This window comes from Megalobrama amblycephala, linkage group LG11 (genome assembly GCF_018812025.1).
Source record: "Megalobrama amblycephala isolate DHTTF-2021 linkage group LG11, ASM1881202v1, whole genome shotgun sequence".
In the NCBI taxonomy this organism is placed as follows: Eukaryota; Metazoa; Chordata; class Actinopteri; order Cypriniformes; family Xenocyprididae; genus Megalobrama; species Megalobrama amblycephala.
In genome coordinates this window covers 29,225,316-29,244,321 of record NC_063054.1, presented here as the reverse complement: position 1 = coordinate 29,244,321, position 19,006 = coordinate 29,225,316, and the positions used below count along the sequence as shown (strand labels likewise).

Here is a 19,006-nt window from a genome sequence, read left to right as displayed (position 1 = left end):
AATTTCTGCAGTTTGGTGTTTGACACGCGATCCGAATCATGATTCGACACAAAAGAATCATAATGCTCCGAAGCTTCATGAAGCAGTATTTTTACATCGGCCATCACGCCATCACTATGTAAGTCGTTATTTTGTTTTTTTGGCGCACCAAAAATATTCTCGTCGCTTTATAATATTATTATTGAACCACTGTACTCACATGAACTAATTTAAATATGTTTTTAGTACATTAATGGATCTTGAGAGAGGAAATGTCATTGCTGGCTATGCAGGCCTCACTGAGCCATTGGATTTCAACTAAAATATCTTAATTTGAGTTCCTTACAGGTGTGGAACGGCATGAGGGTGAGTAATAAATGACAGAATTTTATTTTTAATTTTAATTTTAGGGTGAACTAACCCTTTAATTATGGGTTTCATTTTTGGTCGTGAGTGAGGTAGCATGATGACGTTCCAGCGTGACGTCAGGAGAACATGTGAATCAAATATGGAGCTGCAACCTTTCTCGTGATGTCAAGGAGAGTAGGGGTGGTCTGAACCGACACTGGTTTAAACCTTCCTCCATTCATTGCTCATTATTCATCGCATGAACTCTGACCGAGGTAAGATAATACATGGTAGCTGAGCAGAATGAATGATAAGGTCGCTGAAAAACACTGTCTAAAATGCAAGCGCACATTGCGCGCTGCAGCGTAGGCAGCTTCGTTTAATATCATGGGAGAGTTCTATTTTCTTGCGTTGCAGTGTATACTTATTACTGTATGTGTTTTACTGGGGTGCGCACATTGCGTTTTCTCGTGACGAAATGGTGTTACCCTTTTACATCAGCATGTCATTTCCTTTAGCCAGCAGCGTGGTATTTTCCGCAGCTATTGATTACATGCAAAGGACAGTCATCGCCAGTAAACGCGTAATGGCAATCAGTAATACAGTTTTTCATATCTTTACGTTACATCGGGTTAAATCTGTAACTTATCTGACTATGAAATCTAATGTCCATATCCGCTGTTTCTCAATAGCACACGCGCGATCTCTTCCCTCTCGAGCTCGTGGCTCTGTTGCTCGCGTGGGTTGAGAGACATTGACCGGTAATAGTGAACGATTTTCATTTAACTAAACGCCATTTTCTCTGATGTTACGTACATCAAATGTCGTTTTTGTTATATTGTGATTAGATTATAATTTTAAAAAGTGTTGTATCCCGCCATTAAATCTCACAGGGAAATGTCATGGTGTCGCGCGACATGTCAGTGTTTGTAGAACTGTTTTCATGTGAATATTTATAGCTATACTTTATCTGTAAGATAATTCATTTCAGACCCATATTATTTAGCTAGAATCCAGATTGTATTTTATTTTGAAATACATTAGTGTGAACTTGTGAGAAACAATTATATGCCTTTAATATAATTTTAAAAAGTGGCCAGGACATTAATTTGTCATTATGTATCAATGCGCCAGTAAGTGCCTGTCATTATGGCGAAGTGCTTGGATTTATTTATCACATGTTATATGGTCTGATCTTGATCTTTAAACAGTAAAGTTAATGCAACCAAATCAGCCACATTGTTTTAGAACATCAGGTTGCATAAGCTGTTGTAAAAAAAATATACAGCCCCAATTAATGTTTTGTTGGATGGAGAAGTTTAAAGGGATAGGTCATCCAAAAATGAAAATTCAGTCCTTAGTGAGTCAGAGCAGCTTTTTTTGTGATTTCAGCTCTATACAGCCTGTGCACAGGAAACCAAAACGGTGTTCCTCCAGGACTATGGTGCGCTACATAAGACAAACACAGCATGCAAGACTTAAAAAACTAAACTTTACATAATTAAATTATATTAAATAGGCTAAACAAAAGAGTTAAATAAGAACTAAAAAAAATCAAGCATTATACGCAGACCACACGAGACTACATAAAGTGCATGTGTGCATACCTCAGCAAACTGCAATATTTACTCACCCTGGTGTTGTTCTAAAGCCATGTGACCTTGTTTTTTTCTTAGACCTCAAAATAGTGTTGTCAAAAGTCATATATGTTGAGCACGTGAACACAATGGCCAATCAGAGGTGTTTAGGAATCAACAGTGCTGAAAGTATCTGCATTTTTAAAATTTCAGTACCGGCTTGGTATCAAAGTCGGTATTTTTGACAACTCTACCTCAAAATGAGAAACTAAAAAAAAAAAATCCTGTTCATGCTCATCAATGGCAATGAATACACAAAAAAATTCAAAAGTTTCACAGAGTGATCCAATAGGACTCATGCTGTATATTTTCCAAGTATTCTGAGGGCCAGGATTTGGTGAAAAACAAACCAAAATATAATTTATTATTTAGTGAAACAACTGTGAACAACTGTTTTTGTTACATTCTTCTTTACTCATTATTTATCTTTTGCTTGATTTAGAAGTGGTAGAACATGGATTGTAATTATTTGTGTTCGAGGGCGGCCAGGACTGGAGGAGGGTCCTGAAAGTGATCCTTGGCATCTGTAAACAAAATATCTTTTCTCAGAACTAACTTTACTTTTTGAAACATTTTTGCAATTTCTTTTATCCAGCTGGCCTTTTTAGTAGACATATGAAGTCAGTTTCACTTAAGTTCACACAGCTGTCCAGCAGAGTAACACGTTAACTATGGATATATTCCACAAATATTTGGCAATCAGAAACCAATTCTTTTTGTCTGAACACTTTGTCAATAAGTAATTATAGACACCGCATTGGGTTTCAGGGTTAGTTAATTCTTATGGGTTTTGAACAACACAAGTGAGAGTAAATGACAGAATATTCCCTTTCATCGCCTTGGCATTTTACATGTAGTCCATTTCTCTCAAGTTGCTAATCCTGGTGATGGTGAAACAATGACTTTTCAGGCATTGTTAATCATGTTGGTTGGCCCTCTGGCATGCTGTGAGCTTGGTATTTTAAGTAGCGTGACAGCTTTTTACTTACTTGATTTCACCAGTACTATAATTCATGTCAGAACTTGTTCTTTTCAATATCATTGTCCTGTTTTATTTCCTGTTTTCTGATTTCAGCTAGAGATTATTATGGTTTTATGTATGACTCTAAAAGTGTTCTATTAATTATATTATTAAGGATTAATTATATTAAATTATATATTTTTTATTAATTTTGCTTATTACTGATGTTAAAGTTGCTGTGTCTTAATTTTATTTCTATTTATTGCCATTATTATCATAGTTTATTTTTTTGTATTCATATATATAATTGTAGGACCATGTCTATCAGTGATACATCTGATTAGCTGATCCTTATTAATTTTCAGTTTGAAATATTAATTAGATTTTAAAGATGTACTGCATATATGACTTGTACCTCCAGGTGGCAGTGTGAGAATTAATTTCTGACATATGTAATATTAGAACATATTATAAATTAGAACATATTATTATATTATGAAATTAGAAACTGTTATGGAAATCAAAATAAAGTATAATATAAAAGAATAGAATAAAAAAAAAAATGTTATAATGTAAATAGACCTGACTGACAGCCTCGCCATGTAACTAGAGCTGAAAATTGAAAGTTGTACTTCAGGCTAAATTTACTCTTTTGGTACTAGAAAGTGTTGCATTTTAAGAGTTAATCCAACTAAATGAATGTATTAAATTAACAGCCCTATAAGATAAAACTGAGTTTTAGAGGCACCCATGCTGAACTAGCACAAATAATGGGACGGTTGGTTTGTTAGTTGATTGGATGGTTAGAACAGCTGATGTTTACTATTTAATCATCAGAATCAGGGCACGCTGTGTTGTACAGTGGGTTGATGCTGTTGATGAGTCATAAACGGTGTTTAATAGTTCAAATGCAGGAGCAGGGCTTGATCATAGAGGCTAAGGAAAATCAGACAGACACTTTGCGGCACCTTTATCCCACTGTTTGATCATCAAAAGCCTCATGACCATAGAAAGGATCCAGGCTTGTTCCTTTTTTGCCCTGGATACATCAAATTTCATTTCTTATCCATCATAGATTTAGTTTTTTTTAAAGCATTGAACTAAAAAACCTAAGCTATTTTCCACTGTGATGGGGAAGAAGGGTTGACATCTTGGCCTGTGTGTCCTTGCATTTTCTTCACTGTTAAGCAGATAAGAACTGTTTTTTCCTTTCTTTCCTTTCAAATAAGAAATTAGAAAGATTACATTGGTGTGAATCCCTCCATTCCAGCCCAAACATCTCTTGTGTGATGTTGTTATCTGAGTTGTTGCAAAGCTTCTAGGTCAGAGTCTTTTACTCATGTTCTTATCATGCTACACATGACTTATCTTTTAGCAAACTAGCCAACACAACAGTTTTGATCACACAAAATGAATCTTGAATTGAGCTCTTGCTTAAGGTTTATGCTTATTATACTGTAAATAACTGACTATAAAACAATAAAGCAATGCTGATCTTTTTTATTGTTACTATTTGCTCATCTTAGGCAAATTGCAGTCATTTAGGAATATCTATTAAACCTTTGACAAAATCACACCTGAACATTCAAATCTGTGTTCGGGCTGTCGCTGACCCATGGAAAGCAGTTATCATGTATAGATTTGAAACAGCTTTGCAAACAGTCTTTTGAACATTATATGGTTGTGTGTGTTGCACTCTAAAAATGCTTGGTTGTTTCAACCCAAATCTGGGTCAAAAATTGACAAACCCAACCGTTGTGTTAAATTTTTAATTACATTTTAAACCAACAGTTGGGTTTGTCCATATTAGACCCATTTTTTTTTTTTTAGAGCGTACAAATATTCAATAGCCTGGGTGCCAGCCCGAACCCCGCCCACAACATTTTTTGGACGGGAAGTTCGGTCTGGACTCGATCCATTGTGGAGTAATTATGCTCGGCGACCAGAAGGCCGAGCCAATCAAATTGCCAGGGCGGGCTTTAATCGATGATGGACAGGCTATCTGCGGTTACGTAACCACCTACGTCATCAAAGAGCGCTTGGGGAGTTTGATTGACAAGCGATCTAACCAATCAGAACGCCGCATCCGCCATTTTGTCCAACAAAGCAGTCAGGAGTTAGAAGATTAACATCGGTGGAGTTAAACTTGAAAAATTGTGCATATTGACGTCTTTCCGCGTTTGAAACAACATTCATTCTCATGTTCATTCATGTTTATTTGATGCTATAAATGGACTAGTAGGAAGAGATGATCGGTTAACGAGCCTCTTGAGCTGAGGCGCTACAGCAATCTGTCACGATCATGGTCACAACACATTAAAGAGCCACAAAACGGTTTTTATTGTTTGAATTTTTTTTATTAACTACACAGTTTGAAAGCTGGGACTTTGTTTAATATCATAAGTAACCTGCTCTGTCTCGTCTGTCGATGTGTTGTCAGTTTCTTCTTTGCTCCGCGATGTATTTTCCACTCTGTGTGGCGTGACAGCGCCACGGCTTGTCGGACAAAGCAACAGTAATTAAGGGGGGCGAGACTTTGCGAAAGGTCAATTAGTTTACAACAATGATGGCTGTTGAAGAACTGAGATGTGTAGATTCCGCCATCGCGTCCGTTATAGAAGATATCGACAGCGCATTAATTTTAAAAGAGGAACAGAGGACCGCGATCAAGGCATTTGTCGATGGGAAAGATGTCTTTGCCGTCCTTCCTACGGGATTCGGCAAAAGTTTGATTTATCAGCTGGCCCCGATGGTCGCTAAGAAGAGTTCTGTTGACAACTATGCGTCGCTCAACATACGTCACTTACTCTGTAGCTCTGATTGGTTGTAGGTCTATCCAATTGAGGTCTTTCCTGGATCGGTTGAAATACGCCCCCATAATCAAAGCCCAATGGAGCAGTATCAGACTCATATTCTGACTAGAATTGAGTATGACCACGTCAGGCTAAATATTCAAGTTATCACAGAAATACTGGGATAAAAGTTTATAGTTCAGATATAAACACTGATGAAGTAGTGATCAAAAAAGCAAATCACCATTTAGAAGTAACTTGGCGCTTCAAATAATGATCGCAGTAATTACATCGTTACACCACCAGATGACAAGTGGCAAATTTGTCATTGAATCATTAATTCAAGAGATTTGCGCAAAACCGCTCATCCAGTAATGAAACAAGTGAAGTATTAATGAGTGAGTCATTGAATCATTCATTCAAATTGACTTTTTTTTTTTTAAATAATTCAAATTAACTAAATATTAAAAAAAAAAAAATTAAATCAGAACCTTTAGTAAATTACATTTTATTTCGTTTAGTTTGTCTGTTTAGAATTGTGGGAGAATCGTGATCTCTATTTGAAAAAAAAAATCACGATTCTCAATTTATCCAGAATAGTGCAGCTCTACCTCAAAATGAAAAATACCATATTTTCTGTCATGCCCTGCCTGCAGCTTACTAGAACCACATGGTTTCTCATTATAGGATGCATTCTCCCACTGGACAGGACAGGATTGCGGCTCCATTGTATGCAACTAATTTACAGATTTTGCACTTGTAGTCAGTAAATGAGTTAGCAAACTTACACAGTTGCTAGAAAGTTTAGTATGATGTTTGACCTTTAACCCTTTTATGGGATCCTGTGTAACCTGCCTGCTACTGAATATGTGCAGATGAATTTAAACAGTGGAAACATTCAACAAAGTGAAATAGTTCTCCCCTCTGATCACTGTTGAGGTTTACTCTACTGTTCCGGAGATTGGGGTTGATTGGGAGTGCTCACCAAGGGTGCATTTATAAAAAATACAGTCAAGACAGTAGTACTGTGAAATATTATTAAAATTTAAAATAACTTTCTATTTTATTTCTGTGAAGGTAAAGCATCATTACTTCAGTCTTCAGAAATCATTCTAATATTCTGATTTGCTGCTCAATAAAGAGTATTAATATCAATGTTAAAAAAAAACAAAACTTACTGACCCCAAAAGTGTATCTGTGTTCATGTAAGATTAATGCTTACATTCTTGGATGAAATAAAACTGAGATAGTGTGAATAGTGTGGCTTACTATTTCATCAGCATCATCTCAGCATCACCTATTATTACACCTTTTTTTCATTCCCCGTGAGTCATGTCTGACTCCTCTGGACTGAATACACAAAACCACAGTGCTTTTTGCATTCAGCACATGTTTGTGTGAATAAGCTTGAACCTTACAGAATGTCAGAATATGTTAGACTAGTTGTGTGTAATCTGGTTTGAATAGACAAGAAGCCCTACATGCACAATATTAAATTAAAAAGATTTCTAAATCACATGATGACTCATGATGTGCCTCACAAGACCAGTGGGTTGTGTGATTGATAAACTGGTGTTTTTTTTATTTTTATTTTTTATAAGACACAGAAATGAATAATTTTTCTTTTGGCTCATTAAGACTCATTATTTTGTTTTGATCAGTGTCTGGAACAGTGAGAACGAGACTGCATAGCTTTTAAATGATTTTAATTATATACTTGCATATGTGGAAGTTTTGAGTGGCAAAAATGTAAAAAACCAAAACAATCAGAATCAGATTAATCTTTATCATGGATGAGGTGTCTTCTGGGTTTTTTATTAAACCTTTGTTTATGTCGAATAGGCCTGCGAAAACCATGCTGGGTCCTAAGGCCACCTACCAGCAGCTCAGAAAACATAATTTAGAGCTTTAATCAAGTGGAGAGTGAGCCAATGGTGCTTTCAGCTTGAACTCTAGTGACATTTCTGTCTTTGCAGCAGCAGTTCTAGAAATTCTACTGATATATAAAAGAAACTGGCAACAGTATTTCACATACTGACTTCCACATAAGATAAGTTCACATGCATTTATGTTATGGATATAGCTGATTAATCTCATAGGTAATTATTATTAAATAGCTTAATTCTCGCCATTATGTTATTGTAAGAATATCAAAAAACATTTTGTCACTAATTTCAATGACAAGATTATCGTTCCAATCTTGCATGATTTTCATTTTTTTCATTTTCAAAATAAGATATCTTGAAGAATTTTTATTTCTTGATGATTTATGAATGTAAAAAAAAAAAAAAAAAAAAAAAAACTAAATTCAACCTATTTTGCAAATGCATGTTATAGATCTTATAGCAAATTATTCATCCATATTTGTTTGATTTTTTTTTAAATATCAGAAGTCGATCTTCCTGTGAAAACGACAGACATGCTGGACTTCATTTAGCCCCATTAAACCCCGCCCCTTCATAATCGACTGCAAGCTTGCATTTATTTTTGAGTGCAACATAATTGTGATTTAAAATATATTGTGTGTATTTTGAGCCATTTTGCACATATTGTGTAAATGTTTCTTTTTGCCTGTTATAGTGTAATTATACATTTAAAGGATTAGTCCACTTTTAAATACACTTTTCCTGAAAAATTTACTCACCCCCATGTCATCCAAGATGTTCATGTCTTTCTTTCGTCAGTCGAAAAGAAATGAAGGTTTTTGAGGAAAACATTCCAGGATTATTCTCCTTACAGTGGATTTCAGTGGCTACCAACAGGTTGAAGGTCAAAATTACAGTTTCAGTGCAGCTTTAAGGGCTTTAAACGATACCAGATGAGTAATAAGGGTCTTATCTAGCGAATCGATCGGTCATTTTCGAAAAAAATACAACCGTTCATGCTTTATAAACAAAATATCGCATTGAACGTACTTTCCGCTTCCGCATTCTTCATAACGCGTACGCTGAATGTCCTACGCCTTCCCTATTCAAGTTACGGAAAAAAACGAAACTGGCGCCGCGTTCGTTCTGTAAGTAGAATAGGGAAGGCGTAGAACATTCAGCGTAAGCGTTATGAAGAATGCGGAAGCGGAAAGTACGTTCAATGCGATATTTTGTTTATAAAGCATAAACGGTTGTATTTTTTTCGAAAATGACCGATCGATTCGCTAGATAAGACCCTTACTCATCTGGTATCGTTTAAAGCCATTGAAGCTGCACTGAAACTGTAATTTTGACCTTCAATCTGTTGGTAGCCATTGAAATCCACTGTAAGGAGAAAAATCCTGGAATGTTTTCCTCGAAAACCTTCATTTCTTTTCGACTGACGAAAGAAAGACATGAACATCTTGGATGACATGGGGGTGAGTAAATTTATCCGGAAAAGTGTATTTAAAAGTGGACTAATCCTTTAAGTACTGAGTAATAATAATTAACTACATGTACTTACTATAGGTTCAGGATTAGGGTGTTTAGGTTAGTTGCATGCAATTAAGCACAGTTTAAAGTAATTACTATAGTAACTACAAGTAACACGTGTAACAAAGACACTGTAAAATAAATTGTTAATTTTTAAAACGTTTAATCAGTAAATTTAGTCAATCAGTATAACTTGGATATTCTGTTTGCATGTTTGCCTAAGCAGTCTTTTAATTTTTTTACAGCACGCCACCGGAAGTCCTTCATGATGACCCAATGGGCAACTAACTGTCCACTGACCCTTCACTGATCATCCAGGGGCCACATCGCTCTGTGTGCTCCTCCCCATACCTTACGGCATCATGGGGGACGTTGTTCAAATGCACTTCAGCACAGTGGATTATGTGATTTTTGCTGTGCTGCTAGTGGCCTCCACTGGAATCGGCCTTTACTATGCCTTCTCAGGGGGTCGCCAGAGGACCACACAGGAGTTCCTGCTGGCCGACCGCAGCATGCGCTGCCTTCCGGTGTCCCTTTCGCTGCTGGCCACCTTTCAGTCAGCGGTGGCCATTCTGGGTGCTCCATCTGAGATTTACACACATGGCACGCAGTACTGGTTCCTAGGCTGCTCCTACTTCCTGGGCCTGCTCATCCCTGCACACATTTTCATACCGGTTTTCTATCGGCTCCGCCTTAGCAGCGCCTACGAGGTAACACTTTAGAAATTCACTGCATTTGTTTGTTTGAGAGACTGGAGTCTGTGCCACAGTTTGGAAATCGGAATTGGTTCTTTTTTAACACAAATCAGTCAGTCATTAGTGATTTAGTCTTTTTTAAAAATCCTTATCTAGTAATCATTAAACAACTGGAAAGTTCATGGAAAAACCTTTTGATATTCATTAAAACTGTCTTGCAGTGTTTCATGAAATGGTGCAAAAAGTAAAATGTATGTATAATTGTTTAAAATGTATAATTGTAATGGCCATCAGTCATCATAGCAAAATAAACCCCAACTTTATACAAAAATGTTTGACAGCAGAATTCTGACCAATCAAAATCAAGCATTCCAGGATCAAATATACAGTTTTATGACAGTAAATAAGATGTGCACCACTGTTCCAAAGTCAGGGGTGGGCAAGATTTTTTAATGTTTCTTAAAGAAGTCTCTCACCAATGCTGCATATATTTGATTAAAAATACAGTAAAAACAGCAATATTGAAATATAATTACAAAAGCAAAAGTGAAATATAATTACAATTGAATAATATTTTATATTTTAATATATTGTAAAATGTAATTTATCCCGGTGACGGCAAAGCTGAATTTTCAGCGTCATTACTCCAGTCTTCAGTGTCACATGATCCTTCAGAAATCTTTCTAATATGCTGATTTGGTGCCAAAGAAACATTTCTGATCATTATCAATGTTGATTGAATGTAATTTTGTCATTTTTGTAAATTGCAGTCCTCCAACTGAACCTAGAACTGCTCTATGATGTTATACACTGTTTCTATTTGTATTAAATTGCATTCTTTTCCCTCTTCATAGTATCTGGAGCTTCGTTTTAGTCAAAGCGTTCGGATATGTGGCACTGTGACCTTCATCTTTCAGATGGTGAGTTATGTGCAGCACCTGGCTGTGCAACAAGTTATTAAAACCTGTAGGAGTATTATCTAATAATCTAAAGTAACATTACTCCAGTTTTGCTAGGCACAAAGACGCCCTATTGTCAGTATAAAAACTTGAACTTGCACCTACAAGTCTATTCTGACACCCCCCTTTGAGATGGACAATATTTTACTCAGCGTTGTGGATATAAAGTGTAATGATTCTCAAAACTATCAGTTACTAGATGGGGAAATTCAGAGAAAAAAGTTAGCAATCTAGTGTGCTTGCAGAAAAGCAAGCATAAATCTGTCTATTTATGTATTTTTCTGCAGGTTATCTATATGGGAGTTGTTCTGTATGCTCCCGCACTTGCACTAAATGCAGGTAAATTCGATTTTTTTATTTATTTATGCACTACAAGAAATGCATGTCACTCTATATCAAATCAGTAGTTTATTTAATGTTTTTTCTTATGTTTCTTTGAATTTGTTTGTGATCGCAGTAACAGGTTTTGACCTTTGGGGGGCAGTACTAGCCATGGGATTGGTGAGCACACTTTATACAGCATTGGTAAGTTAGAGAAGCATTCAATGAATCAAAAGTAATCAGTTTATCAATTTATAATGTTACACAAGATTTCTATTTCAAATAAATATTGTCCTATTCATCAAAGAAAAATTATTGCGGTTTTCACAAAAATATGAAGCCACACAATGTTTTCAACATTGATAATAAGTAATGATTCTTGAACACCAAATCAGCATATGAAAATGATTTCTGAAGGATCATGTGACACTGAAGACTGGAGCAATGATGCTGAAAATTCAGCTTTGCCATCACTGGAATAAATTACATTTTAGAATATATTAAAAATGGAAAACAATTATTTTAAATTGTAATAGTATTTCACAATACTATTGCTTTTACTATATTTTTGATCAAATAAATGCATCCTTGATGAGCATAAAAGACTTCATTCAAAGACATTAAAAAAATCTTACGACCCCAAACCTTTGAACGTAATCTACATTATAACTCACCTGTTCCTCTCTTCTCTGTGCCAGGGTGGTCTGAAAGCAGTGATCTGGACAGACGTGTTCCAGACAATCGTGATGTTTGCAGGGCAGCTGGCAGTGATCGTGGTAGGTACCCACCAGGCTGGTGGCATCGCCGAAGTATGGAGGAAAGCACAAAACGGCAGCCGTATCTCAGGCCTTGAGTGAGTGAAGCGATTTTATATAACTTTGTTTCAGATATGAGTTGACTTGAAGGAACAGTTTACCCAAAAACTACAGTTTTGTCATTATTTTCTCAACCTCTGTTCCTTTAAGATTATCTAACAAACACTGATCCACATACCAGAATTGCAATTGAAGCTTACATTCATTGTTTTGTGGTCTCCTGTGGCAGCCTGAACCCTGACCCCTTAGAAAGGCACACGTTTTGGACTCTAGGAGTGGGGGGTGTTTTCCTCATGCTGGCCCTGTATGGAGTGAATCAGGCTCAGGTCCAGAGATACCTCAGCTCCCGCACAGAGAAAGAGGCCATCATGTAAGAAAACTCAGCACTCTGGTTAAGTCAATAGAACTTGAAACTGTAAACTTGTTTTATGGACCATTTGTGCATTTGTTATATTAAATTACTGCAACAAAACTCTATGATTTCAGAGCACCACAGTGACATGTTTTATTATTATGTGTGTTTTGGTGGTTAATATTTGATATCATAAAGTGGCCAGTACATTTTGAAGTGTTTTTGGGGGTGTCTTGTTCTCCAGGTCCTGCTATGCTGTGTTTCCATGCCAACAGATCGTGCTCACATTGGGCTGCTTAATGGGTCTTGTTATGTTTGCTCGATATGGGGAGGAGAGCCCCCTGGATAAGGGCTACGTCAAAACAAATGACCAGGTCTGAAATTCTTCTTTTTTTTTGTTTTTTTTTTGTTTAACTCTTATGCAACAATTTTTTGAAATTTTTCTTAAAAGTGCTATACCTAGGACCTCAAATTAAAGGTGCTAAAGAGGATGTTTTGTTTTATACATTTTTGCAATATAACTTGAAACTGTCTTTACTAACTGATAAAAGACTATTTATTAGGTGCACTGAAAGTAATAATATTAATATACATCATCTGTGCACGAGGTAGGGCCTTAAAAACATCAGCCAATCGCGTAAACGATTGGCCCTCTGGCTTGTCAGTCACTGCCGTGACGTTCCTTGTGAGAGACGAGTGCGGCTGCGCGCTCCAGTAACTTTCCACACTCCACAGGCGCCGCATGCAATGTTTTTGTCAGGAGACAGGAATAACAACTGCAGATTATGAGTTACCTGCGGTGAGTCCAACATAATGAATCCAAAAAACACGACACAGCGAATGCCGGTGGTAAACACTCGTGTTCCAATACTCGTGCACGAGTTTTGAGAGGCGTTCCTTTGAAATGAGCTGTGAAGGAGGGGGGTTGTTCTTACGCATGCGCTCATTTCAAAAACTCAGTAACAGTCTTTGGATTCTCAGTCGACGAAAAAATCCACTCTATCACCTTTAACACTCGCCAAGTGCCAAATGCGAGTAAAAATCTGTGTTGGTGAGTAGCCTATATGAAATGGTCTAATTTGCCAGTTGGCTGGTAACATTTTTATGAATTCTAACAATGCAGTGTTGTGAGAACATAACCGTGAACAAACGTGATTGATGCTCGGGACAGTTGACTGGCCAGTCACGAAAGTTTAACCCTTGCCAATTTAAATATTCAAGAAGACGTGAAAGGGAACTCAATTCATTACTCGTGCACATTGTGGGAAGTTTTCTGTGCGCAATCCAAAATGTGCGTCCAAAAATCTGCGCGTCAGACAGTGTGTGAATAATGAATTGAGCTCTCTTTCATGTCTTCTTGTGCTTGAACAGAAATATTCATACAGGCAAGTATCCTCGTAAACATAGTCCGTTATGTCTCAAGTGCACAAGAAATAAAACAAATGTCTAAAAGTATATTGGATCGATGCATTAGCTCTTAAAGTGACAGCAGCCTAATATTCCAGCTGTTGTCTGTGTTTTTAATGTTAATCAAACAACAAAAGACAAAGAACAATCACTCATTGCTCTTGACTGAATAACTTTTGTAACTTTAATAAGGATTAATCTGTTTCATGGCTGGTAAAAAATAAATAAAATAAAAGTTACCGGCCATTGGCAGGTGTGGCAAAAAGTTTGTTTTAGGCCCTGGTTATACCCTTTATCATTCTCTTGTGTGTGAGTTTATAATTTACTGTTATTCAGCACACCGTTGTTGAATATACACTACTGTACAAAAGTTTGGAGTCAGTAAGATTTTTAAAACAATTTTTGAAAGATGTTTTTATACTCACAAAGGCTGAATTTATTTGATCAAAAATACAGTAAAACAGTAATGCTGTCAATATCTATTTTCTATTTTAATATATTTTAAAATGTATTTTATTAATGTGACGTTAAAGCTGAATTTTCAGCATAATTACCCATCATTACTCTTTAATGAGTACACAGTTCTCAAACAGCTGTTTATTTGAAACAGATATGTTTTGTAACATTATAAATGTCTCTACTGTCACTTTTGATCAATGTAAAGAATGAAAATGAACATTCTGTCATTAATTACTTACCCTCATTTTTTACAAAATATTAATATCCAACGTGCGTTCACACAACAATGTGTGCTCTCAAGTCAACACAACATGCATGTGTCTTGGTGCTCTCGTGAACATGCATTGAGATTAATATTTTGTAAATAAAGTGATAAATAATGTTTAAAAGAAAATGAGGAACCACTTGGGACACATGGATTACTTTAATGATGTCTTTACAATCTTTCTGGGGTTTGAAAGTGGTAATTGCGTAGATTGTCAATGGAGGGACAGAAAGCTCTCAAATTTCAGTAAAAAAAAATCTTCATTTCTGTTCCTAAGATGAACGAATGTCTTACTGGTTTGGAATGACATGAGGGTGAGTAATTAATGACAGAATTTTCATTTTCGGGTGAACTAACCTTTTAATGCATCCGATTCTTTGCTGAATTAAAGTATTCATTTCTTTTAAAAAAAAAGTCTTACTGAGCCCAAACTTTTAAGTAGTAATGGATGTTAATTTGATTAATGGAATCATGAGAAAGTCACTCTCCACCTCTCTCTCTGTAGATGGTGCTGTACTTTGTAATGGATGTGTTAAGAGATCTTCCTGGTTTACCAGGACTGTTTGTTGCCTGCCTGTTTAGTGGAGCTCTCAGGTATATTTTGTGAAAACAATTCGTCTGGCATAATCTTAAAACAATTTTCATTTTCATTTTCATTCTTTAAACAGTGTTTGCTTTTATCTTATAGTACAATCTCATCTGCCTTCAACTCCCTGGCAACGGTTACCATGGAGGACCTGATTAAACCACATGTCCCTGTCATGACGGAGGCTCGTGCCACCCTGTTATCAAAAATGTTGGGTAAAGGAATTTTTATCTGATAGGCAGAGCTTTTGATTTCATGCATTAATTTTTTTTCTATGTGTGGTCCATCTCCTTTCCCTATGTTACTGGATCTAGTACAGTGATATTAACAAGATATTGTACATTACTAAACCGAAAGCTCATCCTGGGATCATGTGATTTATTTATTTTTTTTGTGATTATATTCTCCCACAGCTATTGGCTATGGGCTTGTGTGTCTAGCCATGGCGTACCTCGCATCCTTAATGGGCTCTGTGCTGCAGGTGAGCTCCATGATTATCAAACATGGATATAATAATAGGATAAATACAAGTAAATTTGAGGTGTAATTTAATAAAATGTGATCATACAGTTAACATAATCTTTCTGTCTATCTCTATGTGATTTTCCCCCTCTGTTAACACCTTTAGGCGGCACTCAGTATATTTGGGATGGTGGGAGGACCTCTTCTTGGCGTTTTTTGTCTTGGCATGTTTTTCCCTTGGGCCAATTCCACTGTAAGTCAAAAAGCACACAGCTGTTCAAATGTTTGTGGTCTATAAGATTTTTATACTCATCAAGGCTGTATTTATTTGATAAAAAATACAGTAAATGGTATTATTGTGAAATTTTATTAAAGTTTAAAATAACTGTCCTCCAGGGTGCTCTGGTTGGACTGGCATCAGGGCTGGTCATGGCTTTCTGGATCGGTATCGGCAGCTTTGTTTCACGAATGGCTACATCTGCACCACCTGTGATAAATGCCACCATCATACCTGATATAGGAAACATGACAACAGCTGTCATGACGACGCTCATCACAGCTAAACCCAGGTGCGTGTTTATAAGAAAGTAATGGTGCTTAAGAATCCATTTCCAGCTTGATTACTTTAGACCAATTAAAAAATTGATTATTTTAGCTTCTGTGGCCAGTTGCATAAACTGGTCATACAGGTTAATCAATCTGATGACATGTTTACTCACACAAGGGTGGGACAAACTGTCACTCACATGACATCACAGCAATAGCAAACCATAAAGATCTAACCATCCAATCAAATGGATAAAATCAAGTCCTGCCCTACATTTTTTTTCTTCTTCGAGAAGCCATTTATATATATATATATATATATATATATATATATATATATATATATATATATATGTGTATATATATGTGTATATATATATATATATATATATATATATATATATATATATATATATATATATATATATATATATATATATATCACAATGGGGATGAAAAGACTATCGTAACTTCCGTTGCATGCCGACTTTAACATTGTGGCACGTTGGCCCATGATTACAATTCATAAAGCCTTTTCAAAATGAAAGCTATATTACAGACTAAACCAGCACATTTATTTTGTCTTTTTGTCTTTTCAGGCCTACTGGAGTTCAGGCTCTGTACTCTTTATCATACATGTGGTACAGTGCTCATAATTCTACTACGGTTGTGGTGGTGGGACTACTGGTCAGTTTTCTGACAGGTAACCTTGAAATTGTTACTCTTTTGTTCTAATATTGGGTAGATACAATGCTAAATGTATACAAAGTAAATATATTCCAAATAGTTTATTTTTGCTTTAGTACAATGACATAAAGCTAATCATTTATTTTTGGAAACATTACTGTTTTTGCACATAAAATAAAGAAAAATTACCGCATAAAAATATATAGATGCCTTATATTTTAGTAAAGGTGTTCCTCACAACTATCATTATATAAGGTGGTAGTGCTAAAAAGTTTGAAAACCTCTGGTCTAGAATGACACTACTAGCAGTAAGTATTGTTGTATTATTTATATACTAGTTTAGCATTTATTACAATTTTGAATTATCTTTTATTTTTATATTTTCAGTTTGTATTGTAGCTTTTAAGTTAAGTTTCATTAATTACATTTTTCTTTATTTTTCTTTCATTTTTAGTCATTATTATTATTTCATTTTTTTTGTTTGTTCATTTGCATGACAACATTTTTAGGTTTTTTTTGCATTTAAGTTTTTCATCTAATATTTATATTTTATTTTATTTCCGTTACCGAACACATTCTTTAATCGTTTTCGTTTTAGTTTACGACACAAACACTGATTATTATGCTGCAAATAAATAAATAAATAAATAATAATAAATATATTGTGCTTTGTGTCCACTCAGGGCCTTGGAAGGAGAAGGACTTAAACCCAGGTACGATTTACCCTGTGCTTGGCAATTTACTATTCTTTCTGCCCCAACGGTACAAGGAGAAACTATGCTGTGTAACCCCACTGGAAGACAAGGTAACTCACTAGAATACTTAGTTGACATCACTTACAGAATATCCAGTTGCATTTACAACATTCCTACTTTCATTATGAATGGTTATTTATGTCAGTTTCTATGCTATAGTCCAAAGTTCTGGACCACCAGCCTTACCAGATGGCCCAGAAAGAGATCAACGGTGTTGCCTGCACTAAAGAGGAAGACAAGATCAGGGAAGAGGAGGGAGTACAGATAACCGCCCAGCCAACTTGTAACCTGGCCCATACGGTACAGGAAACGGCTTTGTGAAATCTCACACTTAGTTTCCCTCAGGCTTAAGGAGGAAAACATCTGTTAAGATGTCAAATTTATAAAATCTCACTGTTCCCTCCTGCTACATTGGGTAAGAACCCTAAGTCCATAAGCTGTGGTTTGTGTCATGGGCCCTCTGCAAAACTGATACGCTGTGCCCTGAACTGCCAGCGATGGAGGTGAGGGGTTGTCCTGTTTATATGTGATACTTTATGATGTCAGTGGTCTGTCATAAAAATCGTATTGTGTTTGAGACACTGTTAAACAAATTGAGATGTGCTGAGCTAATGTGACACAACTAAATCTTTTAGTTTACATGTCCTAAATTTAATCTTAAGATTACTTACTTAGATTACTTAGTTGAATATTGCTGGGTCGTGATATACGCTCACGCACAAATCAAAGAATATGCTGAACGCCAGGTTTAAGATGGATGGTCGATCATGACAAGGACCGCGGTTTGCACAAATATTTCGTTGTTTAATGTCACTGCCATTCAAGTGTCGAGGTTTTTCTCTCCCAAAGATTTAGTTTCGTCCAAAGTTCACTACCATTCGCCTTTCCATTCTGTTTGCCTTTGAAAGCGCTACAGTCGATGTGTTCACTAGACCGAGTAAAAAGTTTACAGCGAATGAAGAATGGCTAGTATCGAAAAATGTAAATGTAGTGAACTTTCATCGTGTCATCTGCAGTGGAGAAGTGCCATATTGTGATGAATCTAATGCATGTTTAATCTGTAGTTACCTCTTTGAAGCCCATTGTTTGTGACAAGTGCCTCCTCATATGAATGTATGATGTAGTTTTGTGACTGGATTGCTTCTTTAGTTTGTCGTTTCATAGTCTAACCCAAATGGAGCATGGCCCACTCTGATAGGATGGTTTTTAAGCATCTGGACTCCCCACTATTGAATTCCCATGATGCTTTACATTGAGAGAGCCTGGCTAACTATACTTTAACATCTCAACAAATGCTTATATTTGCATAGATTGCATATTATTTTGGTATAGATGATTATTTAGGAAACGGTCATGTTTAGAAATGTACTTTAAAAGTTATAATATCATATTATTCACATATTTGATCTTAGATATAGAAGTAAAGATGCTTGTTATAGTATCAAGGGTACTATGAATACTAACTGCATAGAATTGAAACTTCAGTGCTGGTTACTGACCATAATTATCAGTATTAGCATATGAACTGATATGGTTGCACTCGAGTTCTTTGCAACCAATTTGATTCGTTTTTGATGTT

General features: G+C 36.0%; 2 protein-coding genes across 4 annotated transcripts in view; both read left to right on the top strand.

Moving 5' to 3' along the window:
- The window catches only part of rpl7l1 (ribosomal protein L7-like 1), a 45,351-nt gene extending 35,861 nt beyond the window's left edge, over positions 1 to 9,490 (top strand). For both annotated transcript variants that reach the window (XM_048207310.1, XM_048207309.1), the window contains exon 7: positions 9,364 to 9,490. The gene's annotated coding sequence lies outside the window, so the exon portion shown is untranslated. The remainder of the gene's footprint in view (positions 1 to 9,363) is intronic.
- slc5a6a (solute carrier family 5 member 6a) lies at positions 9,476 to 18,632 on the top strand. Of its 2 annotated transcripts, none has more exons than XM_048207307.1 (15): positions 9,476 to 9,828; positions 10,668 to 10,733; positions 11,060 to 11,111; positions 11,230 to 11,297; positions 11,792 to 11,946; positions 12,138 to 12,278; positions 12,505 to 12,634; positions 14,897 to 14,985; positions 15,080 to 15,192; positions 15,391 to 15,458; positions 15,606 to 15,692; positions 15,836 to 16,008; positions 16,585 to 16,688; positions 17,356 to 17,477; positions 17,587 to 18,632. In XM_048207307.1, exons 1-15 carry the CDS (start codon positions 9,481 to 9,483, stop codon positions 17,746 to 17,748), a joined length of 1,878 nt encoding a protein of 625 aa, XP_048063264.1. In that variant the 5' UTR covers positions 9,476 to 9,480; the 3' UTR covers positions 17,749 to 18,632. The 2 variants fall into 2 exon arrangements, with proteins under 2 accessions (XP_048063264.1, XP_048063265.1); XM_048207308.1 differs by having other exon boundaries at positions 17,573 to 18,632.
- The last annotated feature ends 374 nt before the right edge of the window (positions 18,633 to 19,006 follow it).

Bases quoted from the DNA above. Each gene is read 5' to 3' on its own strand.
- slc5a6a (XM_048207307.1), top strand. From the start codon at position 9,481: ATGGGGGACGTTGTTCAAATGCACTTCAGCACAGTGGATTATGTGATT. The intron at 9,829-10,667 runs GTAACACTTTAG...CCCTCTTCATAG, and splicing joins GCCTTAGCAGCGCCTACGAG to TATCTGGAGCTTCGTTTTAG. The intron at 15,459-15,605 runs GTGAGCTCCATG...TAACACCTTTAG, and splicing joins TAATGGGCTCTGTGCTGCAG to GCGGCACTCAGTATATTTGG.